The sequence below is a fragment of the Saccopteryx leptura genome, chromosome 2, assembly GCF_036850995.1.
Source record: "Saccopteryx leptura isolate mSacLep1 chromosome 2, mSacLep1_pri_phased_curated, whole genome shotgun sequence".
Classification (NCBI taxonomy): domain Eukaryota; kingdom Metazoa; phylum Chordata; class Mammalia; order Chiroptera; family Emballonuridae; genus Saccopteryx; species Saccopteryx leptura.
In genome coordinates this window covers 289,585,034-289,596,215 of record NC_089504.1, presented here as the reverse complement: position 1 = coordinate 289,596,215, position 11,182 = coordinate 289,585,034, and the positions used below count along the sequence as shown (strand labels likewise).

General features: G+C 46.9%; 1 protein-coding gene across 1 annotated transcript; it reads left to right on the top strand.

The window, feature by feature from the left end:
• Positions 1-5,343: 5,343 nt before the first annotated feature.
• IVL (involucrin) lies at positions 5,344-8,191 on the top strand. Its single transcript, XM_066362476.1, has 2 exons — positions 5,344-5,481; positions 7,079-8,191. Exon 2 carries the CDS (start codon positions 7,102-7,104, stop codon positions 7,843-7,845), a length of 744 nt encoding a protein of 247 aa, XP_066218573.1. The 5' UTR covers positions 5,344-5,481; positions 7,079-7,101; the 3' UTR covers positions 7,846-8,191.
• The last annotated feature ends 2,991 nt before the right edge of the window (positions 8,192-11,182 follow it).

Genomic DNA, 11,182 nt, shown 5'->3' with positions numbered 1-11,182 from the left:
CCCGCGAGCCGCAAGTTTGAGACCCCTGCTCTAGACCAAGCCAACCCATCCGGAGCCTAGGGCAACTGGATAGCTTCCTGACAAATAGTCCACTGTATGGAGAACAGATGAAGTTAGAAACAGATGAAGTTAGAAAGGCTGGGGCTTCTCTGGGGGCTCACTCAGCAGAACCCATGGGATGCAGGGAAATTTGGGAAACTAATTCCTTTTGGCAATAATCTCTTCTCCAGGACCAGATATGTGCTCAAATCCTTCCCCACTTCAACACACATACACAAACACCCGTACTCACATACACTTATGCACACACACACTCATACACACAGACACACACACACAAATATACACACCCATGCACACACAAACACATATGCATGCACACAATTCCAAATGCATCTACATGGCCTCTGCAACCACTTACAAGAGTTTTTGAAGAGCAATTTCTCCTCTCAGAAGGCAATTGACGTAGGGTCAAATGTTCCCCCCTGGTCCTTAATTATCAGGGAGGGAGAAGGGAGGAAGTGCAAGCCAGGAGGCCAGCCAATTCCTGGGCATCCTTGCCTCCTTTGACTTGTCTGGCCATTGACCACACTTCCGGGGAAGGCAGCATGGCTGGACTTGGTCCTTTTCTCTCCTTTTGTTCTGCACCTGTTTCTTCTCTCTCTGCTGTCCCTCCCCAATCCCCTCATCCATAACTCTGTCACTCTTCCTGTCTACCCCCTACCTAACTGGGCCCATCCCTGCTGCCGTTATCTCCCTGAACCATGCCTATGGAGTCCTATCCATGTGTTTTTCACTAATCATTCCACCTGCCATGCACTGGCAGAGCCCCCACAGTCTGTCTCTGGCTCTGTGTGGCTGCCTATGTTCTACCCTGTTACCTAGATCTCTTTGTCCACATCAAAGTTAGACCCAAACTTCTGCCTCTCTTCTACCCACACAGGCCCCCAGACCCCTCCATGCATATCATGGTGTAAGAGTGCAAACCCACTGGAATTCCTCAGTGGGCCCCACCACTCAGAAACAGTCATTGCACACAGGGCCGCCTGAGCACAGAGGACACATGTCCCAAGGTTGAGCTATGGTGTTGCCTGAGGCCAGCAGCAGACAGACTGGAAAGAGAAGCCTATGGAGATCAGGAACATGATTTCTGTCCCCACTCCCCTCCCAGGCAGCGTGTGCCTTTAGCACTTAGGGGTTTTCATTAGCAAAATGAGAAGGATAAAGCTGATGACCTTTGACGACCTTGCATCCTTCAATCTCTATATTTAGGCAGGTAATACAAGTTGTTCCATCAGCAAACACTGGCCATGACTTCCAGCAATAAAACAGTCAGCTTCTGAGTACAATCTATGTGCTAACCACATATATTTGCTCACCAAATATTTACAGAAATTGGAGGAGCTATTCATATTTTCTAGACAAAGAAACTGAGGGTCATAGAGATAAAGCAAATTGTCCAGTAAGAAGAGGTACAGTAGAATTTATACCCAGGCCTGTCTGATTCTAAAGCTGGCACCCATCCTGAACAGTCAGATTCCTCCAGCTGGAATCGGGTGAAAATAAACCTCAACACCACCAGACTGGAAGAAGAGCTCTCTGTTTCCCAGGCCAATGAGAGTCATCCTAAGGGCATTTTAGCTGAATCTGAGCTAAGGAAAACTGGCCCTTCCTCCAGAAAACCCAGAACTGACTGCCTTGAGGCAGTCAGTAAGTGACTTGGTTCAGAGTGGGAAGATGTCAGGGTTGGAAGAGTTCTCCTAGTGCAACCTGCCACATAGCCGTCAGATGCTCAAGCACCCGGGAAGGAGGCTAGTGGGGAGAGAGCCCCCGGAGGGAGGTCAGGATACATGAACTCCAGTCCAGTTCTACCACAGACTCACTGTGCTTGGGCTACTCATATCCTTTCTCTGACTTCAATGCCCACCTGTCACAAGAGGGGACAAACCCTGGGGGAGGACAGAAAAATCCCTGTGCATTTTCCAAAACCCCTCCAGCTCAGACATGCTGCTGCCTTCAGTGCAGAGAATCAACTACAAAAAATGTGATTTCCCAAACAGTGAGCCCAAGAGGGCAGACATTCTGCCAGCTGGCGGAGAGTACACTGAGCATCTCCTTTTACCACTTCAGGAGCTGGTCATGCCTTTGCTTCTCTTACTGCATCAGAAACAGAACTGGGACGGGCCTTCTACAGTGAGCAAAGTAAGAGCTAGCACTGGGGACTGGAAGTGGGACCAGTCATCCCACAGGCCAAGGAGAGGAAGCCAGAGGAAGATCTAAAGGCACATGGACCCTGGCTGGATAGCTCAGTTGGTTAGAGCATCATCCCAAAACACAGTGGTTGCCAGTTCAGTCCTTCTCAGGGCACATACAGGAATAGATTGTAGTTCTTGTCTCTCTCTCTCTCTCTCTCCTTTCCTCTCTCACTAAAATCAATAGATAGAAATTTAAAAAATTTTTCTAAAGGGCAAATGGGCACATCAGATGGACATGCACTGAAGCCCTGAGAGGAAGAACCAGCCTCTTGGCCTTTTTGTGGTCCCATCACCTTCCTTGTCTTGTTCCCTCCCAAGCAGCAGATGGGCACAAACGGACAATGAGGAACAGAGGCTAGGTTCAGGAGGCTATGCAGAAGGACTGTGAGGACTCGGGGCATTTGGAGAGGTGACTAGTGCAGGTTCAGACTGAGACATGTAGACAACAGTGCCCTGGGCAGAGGAGGAGGTCTATGGGGAGAAATCAGAGGTCATGGCTTCAGAATGTGGGGGCACTGCCTCATTCAGAACAGCCTAAGCATGCATGGCTACTCAAGATGGGAGGAAACATAGATGTCTTGACCCAAGTCACATTCCCAGGACCATCTGACATCACCCCATATTGTCAACTAAAAGCTGTTCTCAATGCCCTTCACCCCTTCTACAATGAATGCTGTGATAAGTCCCCTTCTCCCTCGACAGCTAAGGAACAGTTCAAATAGGTTGTCTCACTGAGAGAAATAGCAACAGCCAGGGCCTCCTTGGGCTGAGGAAGAGCTGAGGTCGAGCTGGGGTCAAGGCCTCTGCAGATGTCATAGGATGTGAGCTCATCCTCATTACGGTGGGCAGAGCTGGACAGTTACCCTCACCTATCATGTGGACCCTATGAGGTCACTCACATAGACACTGAGGGAATCTTCCCAATGTACAAGCATATCTGGCCCCCACATAGGGCAACCAAAGGGCAGAAAATGGGGCATCTGAGCCCTTTAAAAAATGCTCTAGCTCCTCCAAACCCTGCCCTACACACACATACACACACACACACACACACACACACACACACACACACACACACACACACCTCAGCTTCCTGCTCCTCTCTCCTTCCCACACCGTAACTTTGCCCAGTGGCCAAATGCTCATACACCCTCTCTCCCCCAAAAGCTCTAATTATGCTGTATGAATCAGAGGACAGGAGGCAGATCTGGCAGCTAGATACAGTCCTGAAAATCTCATAAGACTGGTGTGACTTCTGGGAGCCAGATCTGCTGCCCTGGGACTGACTGTCAAGGGTTGGGGAGAGGCAGATTCCTGCCATGTGAGGTCAGCGGTAGAGCTCAAGGCCATGGGTGCCCATGTGAGGATGCCTGGTTAGTTCCTCCTGGGCGGGGTAGAGGGGAGAACTTCCCTGCCCCCAAAATGACACAGTCCCTATACTATGGAGGAAGCAGAACGAGGTCCCTCATGGACTCAGGGAACAGAAAAGAAATGAGGACAGGATAGACTTTCAGATGCAGGAGTCCCTCCACCTCTCTTTTCAGACTGAGCCCAAGGGGCATAGCAAAGTTAACACTGTGAACTGATCTATTAGGGGCTGGAAGGAAAGTGCCTTTTGGGAAATTCATGAGTAATCATGAGTCTTCTCAAAAATAACCTCAGAAATAAGTATGTGTCTTCATGATGCTTTAGTAGTTCTCTCTCTCTCTCTCTCTCCTTGATTAGTTTGTAGAGAGTTTAAGTAAATAATGCCCATAAATAGGCTATAAACTAATCATAAAAAGTATATCACAATTCACTTTTGTTTATACATACACATATTACATTAAATTCTTGACTAGTAGTTATCTGTAGGTGGTGAGATTCACTGGTCATTTATCCCTTCATTTAATGTTTGTAGAGCACTGATTCTATGTTGTGGTTATGATGGGTTCTGGGGATGTGGTAGAAGACACAGCAGGCAAACCAGCCTCTGCCTTATGAAGCTTATTCTCCAGTGAGAGATAAGAAATAAACAAGTGACCAAATGCAAATAAAAGAGCCTTCAACTGTGATGTGAAGTGAAACAGGAGATAACTCTGTGGATGGAGTAGTCAGGGAAGACTCTCTGGCAGCGCCAACACTCACGCTGAGGCTGAGACACAAAAAGCCAGGGGTCTGGGGAGCACTAAACCCTGAAGGGGGAGCACTGAGCTCCACCTGGGAACTGAGGACCCTCAGCGAGGGTTTCTGACACCATGGCAGTGAGTTTGGATTTTATTCCAGGTGCACTGAGTCATCACCAATGCAGGGGAGGGATGAGCTGCAATACCCACTTCAGAGTACGCTCTTTGTAGAGAATAGTTTGGAGAAAGCAATGGATGATTTGGTTTTATCGTTACATCTTCATCCATTTTCAAAAAATATATAGAAAGCATTTGTTTTAGCATCATAAAAAGCAACCTTATTCTGTATATTGTGTATTTAATGCCTGTTTTCTGGCCTAGAGTGGCCTGTGCTTTGGAGTTTCTATGAGTTTTTATTCTTGGGCACTTCTGCCTTGGACAAGAGGCCCGGGCAGCCTCTGGCACAGAGGAGACTTCCACAGCCTTTTGCTTGCCCATGTTGATCCTAAAGTCTTCTCCCCCTCAAGACAGTTTATTGCCTCACAGAATAGAGTGATAGATAGGTCCTGAAAGTAGATGAGCTGGGGGTTAATGGCCAAGGGAATCTCTAGTAACTCAATCTCTTCACAAGAAGTGTTTCTTCCCACCTTTACACCACACAGCCTGGTCTAGACATTCCAGAGAGACACATAACCTTCCATTTCTTGCCCTTGGAAATGAAGCTCTCAGCCTAATAATTAAGATAAGCCCATTACAAATGGATTGAGATTCAGAGATGCTTGGCTGAGGTGGTAAAACAATAGGAAAAGGGGACCCAGATCCTGAGCTGCTTTCCTCATCTCCCTGGGCCCAGATCACAAGTAAGATGGCAGTTTCTGAGCACTCAGAGCCCTCTGGCGAGGCAGGAGCCCTGTCTGTGAAAAGGGGCCCCGAGGGGTTATGTGCTTTAGGTACCTGTGATGAGTCAGGGAGGGCTAGAGGAAGTTGACCAACTTCAGTGGTGAAACCAGTCCATCTCCTTCAACCTGGGAACGTGGCCAGGTTGGTATAAAGGGTGCCTGGCCCCTGCTCAGCTCAGCATTCCACGAGAAGCCTCTCCAGCCATCCCTACCGTGAGCTTGGTAAGTGTTAGGCAGCAGAAGCAGAGTTGGGACCCAGGGCCTCCTGCAGGCCAGAAATGTGGTTGGAGTGGCTAGCCAATGTGGGTGCAGGTATCACTCATAGACTGGGTTCAGCTGAATTATCTGTTTTTCCAAAAGGACTCAGGCCACTGTGATGAGGGGTAGGTGCCATAGCATGGAAATAGAACAGATGACAGTCTCCTCCTGTCCTATCTTTTCTTGGGACCATATTTTGGACTTTGTGTTTGTGTTTGTGTGTGTGAGAGTGAGAGTGAGAGTGAGGGGAGGTAGGAATAAGATGGGAATGCAAGGGGAATATGGCCAAATTCTTTCCTAAAATTGTTTTATATTGACTGTGATTTTTCCTTCTTTATAGGTATAGGGACTTCAGAAAAATTCTTGTAACTCTTAGTTCTGTGGCAAAAGAGAAAGCTTCAGAATGGGGAAAACCTTTTTTTCTTCTTTTCCAAGTGAGAGGAAGGGAGATAAAGAAACAGACTCCCTCATGCACCCCATGTAGGATCTACCCAGCAACCCCTGTCTGGGGCTGAGGCCATGCTAGCTACTGAGCTATTTTTAGCACCTGAGGCAGAGGCTCCATGAAACCATCCTCAGCACCCAGGGCTGATGCTTTCAAATCAATTGAACCATGGCTGTGGAAAAGGGAGAGAGAGAGAGAGAGAGAGAGAGAGAGAAGGGGGAGGGGGAAGGATGGAGAAGCAGATGGTCGCTTCTCCTGTGTGCCCTGACTAGGAGTCGAACCTGAAACATCCACACACTGGGCTGATGCTCTACCACTAAGCCAATCAGCCAGAGCCAGAGAAAACTTTTTATTTGTAGAAACCCAAGCATAGAATGAGCAGGAAAATCCAACTTAAAAATGGAGACTTGAAAGAGCCAGTTCTGCTCTCAGCAACCTTGCAGCCCCTCTCAGCCCCCCAGCACCTTTACCTGAGCCCTGGGCTGCAGCTAAAGCTCAGAGGTCCTGAGAGAAGGTAGCTTTGCATTTGAACAGGCCAATAGGCTGGCTCATGTTAAAGAGGAGATAGCTGAGGCACAGAGGGGCTAAGTTTCTTGCCCAGCAGCAGCATACAGAATTTCAGTGGAAGATTTAACCAACACTGTGTCCTGTGACTCCAATCCAGGGCTCATGCTATGACCTCTCATGTCCTCTCCAACATGCTATTGCTTTCCAGGACTCCGGATTCCTCCAGGAAACTTCTTTCTTAGGAACTTACCTCTTTCTGTTGTAATCTCCAAACTCTCCTCTCCTCCTTTTTTGATGAAAGTCAGAAATGAAGAGAGACAATGATGAGTTGTGGGCAGGAGGTGCAGGGACACCCAGCCCACCTTTGTAGAGCAGCTCTGGGGGCAGACCTCCCTTAGGAAGACGGAGGCTCCGAAGAGGGCCTACCTCCACCTCTCGCTGTTACTACCCCCACTCTCTGTGGCCTCTGGAGAATGACAGACAGCTGGAGGTGGTGGGAGAGTGCTTGGCTCCAGGGAGAGAGGGGTCCTAAGAAACTGGGCACTGATTTCTGTGGAATTCATCTACTTCCTCTCTTCAGCCACTGCTGTGACCCCTCCTGTCTTTCAGATTGACCTAAAGCAGCTTCTAAGATGTCCCAGCAACAACTTCTGCCAGTGACCCTGCCTCCTTTCCTCAGTCAGGAGCCCCTTAAGCCAGTTTCTCCTCCCACGGATACCCAGCCGGAGCAAGTGAAGCAGCCGACTCCACTGCCTGTCCCATGCCAGGAGGTATCCTCTGAGCTGCCAAAGGAGATCCCCTTGGAACACAGGGAGAAACACACAACTCCTGTGAAGCAGGTGCCTGAGCAAGACTGTGAGCTACAGCCTGAGAAGCTGCAGCAGGAGCAACAGCATCTGGAACAGCAGCAGCAGCAACAAGAGTCACAGGAGCAGGAACAGCATCTGGAACAGCAGAAGCAGCAGGAGCAACAGGAGCAGGAACTGCAGCAGCAGCCACAGGAGCAGCATGAGAATCAGGAAGCAGAAGACTTAAAGCAGCAGCTAGAGGAGGATAAAGCACAAAAGGAGCAAGAGCTAAAGGAACAGCTGGAACAGGAGAAGAAGCTACTAGACCAGCAATTAGATCAAGAGCTAGCAAAGAGAGAAGAGCAACTGAAAAAGAAAGAACAGCTGCCGGAGCACATGGGGCAGCAGGAGAAGCAGCTGGAGCCAGCAGAACAGCAGGAGAATCATCTGGAGAAACCTACATTTGTCCCCGCTCCTGGACAAGTCCAAGAGACCCACACAATCCAGCCCCTGAAGGGAGAAGTCTTGCCCGCTGCAGATGAGCAGCAGAAGATTCAAGAGGTGCAGTGGCCTCCCAAACATAAGTAACCACCCCCGGTATCCCAGAGGCCCTCAGACCATTCCACACAAGTGGAGAGAGAGCTGAGCCAGTGCCCTTACTTACCTCAGACCTCCCAGTGTGGATAGCCCACCTCACTGTAAACCTGCCTGACCTTGGCCTTCTGCATGTCTCTGTGATAGAGTGGGGGAGGAGGGGGAAGTTATAGCCCAGCACCCATTCATAATGACTTCAATCCCACCCAGTCTCAACCTCAGGTGGCCAGAGCCTCTGTCTGAGGACAGTTACTACAGTAATTGTGACTTCATCCCCAGTATTAGAGCTGAATCTGTGAGTGTGTACAATGATACAGAATAAATCCTGGAAGTCCTGGAATCTTGTGTTCTTTTTGGCTTTTGTTCCTGTATCTCACTGTATAAAAACCCATGTGTAGGTCAATGGTTGCAACTGACTGTCTTGGCCAACTCCCAAAGGAGGATAAACATCTTGACCCCTCTTTAAGTCTGCTCCTCAAACCATCCAATACTTTCAATAGCTTCTAAAAACAAAATCAAACCAACACCAAACCAAAAGAAAAACAACTTCATCATGCACCTAAAAGCAACACTTGCTAGTCATGAAGGGGGAATAAGTTATTTTGGCTGGAGGAAGAGGATCTAGTCCTCTCAGCCCGGCACTGCCTTACACACACAGAACCCAGTCTTAGCCCATGGTCAAGGGGACGGGTGGGGAGTGGAAGCTCCCTCTGGGTTTGGTCCCTTCCTGGGTTTTCTCTTTGTAGAATGTCCTCATGTTTCCCAAGAGTCTATGGACTGCCTACTTGGTTAAGAAAGATTTTAGAAAAGCATTAGAAGCAGAATTGGGCAAGGTGGGAAGAGGAGTGACTCCCAGGACTGGTCTCTGATGGGGAGTGTGACAATTCACTAAAGGAAATAAAAGTTGGGCAGGCTTAAGTCATAGAAAGCCAAATTGCTGGAATTGGCTAGAAAAATGTAAATCTAAGGTCACTGTAGCAGTTACCCTCTCTGGCATTTCTGTAGATTCAGCTGTCATCATTCACTTCTTCAGGATGTGGCACTCCCTCTTTCCTGGATAACCAGCCTTTAGCTATTTAACTGCATCATCTCAGGCAGTTTTGTCTCAAGTTACCCAAAGTTATTTTACCATAAGCATGGAGATATGTCAGGGACATATTTATTGAGACTTCCATAGGCACCCAAACAAAATGGGTCTGAATGGCATTTAGCATTCCTCCTCCCACTCAACTCCAGCAGCACTTATTCTCTTACCTCCGTAGGTAGTCTCTCTTTGGGGAACGATACTACCATCTGTGCATTCACCTAAACTGGAGATACTGTCATCATTCCTCACTCCTCTTCTTCCCTAACCCCGACCAATGATCAAGTTCTTGCTATCACTACACACACCTCCGAAGCTTGGACTGAGATGATTTTTTACCAGAACTATTGCAATGCCTTGTAGCTGGTTTTCTTTACCCCCTGTCAATATACCCCACAATCTACCCATCACATAGAGGACAGAGTGTTTCACTTAATTCCAATCTGACCACATCACTTCTTGGGTGAGCACTTGTCAGTGCCTCTCATGACTTAGAGGATGAGAACTCATCCTTGAGCCTCTGTTGGCTCAAGTCCTCCTAACAGAACAGGAGGCTGGGTAGAATTGGGTGAGGAGGGAGGGAGATTGGGGCAAAGGAAGAAGTAACTAGAAACACCCAGAATATATAAAAAAAATTATTTTGAATTCTTAGGCTTTGATTTTTTTTGTTTTTAATTTGCCTAAGTCTTTTATTTTATTTTTTTATTAATTTTAATGCAGTGACATTGATAAATCAGGGTAAATATGTTCCGAGGAAACATCTCCAGATTATTTTGACCTTTGATTATGCTGCATACCCCTCACTCAAAGTCAAATCATCCTCCGTCACCTTCTGTCCGGTTTGCTTTGTGCCTCTCCCCTCACCCAACTCCCTCCCTCTCTTCCTCGCCCCCTCCCCAACCCTCCACCCACTCCCTGTTACCATCACATTCTTGTCCATGTCTCTGAGTCTCATTTTTATGTCCCATCTATGTATGGGTTCATATAGTTCTTAGTTTTTTCTGATTTACTTATTTCATTCCGTATAATGTTATCAAGGTCCATCTATGTTATTGTAAATGATCCAATGTCATCATTTCTTATGGCTGAGTAGTATTCCATAGTATATATGTACCAAAGCTTTTTAATCCACTCGTCCTCTGACGGACACTTGGGCTGTTTCCAGATCTTCGCTATTGTGAACAATGCTGCTATAAACATGGGGGTGCATTTCTCCTTCTGGAACCGTTCTATGGTGTCCTGGGGTATATTCCTAAAAGTGGGATGGCTGGGTCAAAAGGCAGTTTAATTTTCAATTTTTTGAGGAATCTCCATACCGTTTTCCACAGAGGCTGCACCAGTCTGCATTCCCACCAGCAGTGTAAGAGGGTTCCCTATTCTCCACATCCTCGCCAGCACTTATTCTGTGTTGTTTTGTTGATGAGCGCCATTCTGACAGGTGTGAAGTGATATCTCATTGTGGTTTTGATCTGCATTTCTCTAATGATTAGTGATGTTGAGCATTTTGTCATATGCCTATTGGCCATCTGTATGTCCTCTTTGGAGAAGTGTCTATTCATTTCTTTTGCCCATTTTTTTATTGGATTGTTTGTCTTCCTGGTGTTGAGATTTACAAGTTCTTTATAAATTTTGGTTATTAACTCCTATACAGACGTACTGTCAAATATGTTCTCCCATTGTGTAGTTTGTCTTTTTATTCTGTTCTTATTGTTTTTGGCTGTGCAAAAGCTTTTTAGTTTGATATAGTCCCATTTGTTTATCCTGTCTTTTATTTCCCTTGCCCATGGAGATAAATCAGCAAATATATCGCTGCGAGAGATGTCGGAGAGCTTACTGCCTATGTTTTCTTCTAAGATGCTTATAGTTTCACGCCTTACATTTAAGTCTTTTATCCATTTTGAGTTTATTTTTGTGAATAGTGTAAGTTAGTGGTCTAGTTTCATTTTTTTGCAGGTAGCTGTCCAATTTTCCCAACACCATTTGTTGAAGAGGCTGTCTTTACTCCATTGTATTTTCTTACCTCCTTTGTCAAATATCAGTTGCCCATAGAGCTGTGGGTTTATTTCTGGGTTCTCCGTTCTGTTGCATTGATCTATGTGACTGTTCTTATGCCAGTATCAGGCTGTTTTGAGTACAATGGCCATGTAGTATAGCTTGATATCAGAAAGTGTGATACCTCCCCCTTTCTTCTTCTTTTTTAAGATTGCTGAGGTTATTCGTGTTCTCTTTTGGTTCCATATAAATTTT

Bases quoted from the DNA above. Each gene is read 5' to 3' on its own strand.
- IVL (XM_066362476.1), top strand. From the start codon at position 7,102: ATGTCCCAGCAACAACTTCTGCCAGTGACCCTGCCTCCTTTCCTCAGT.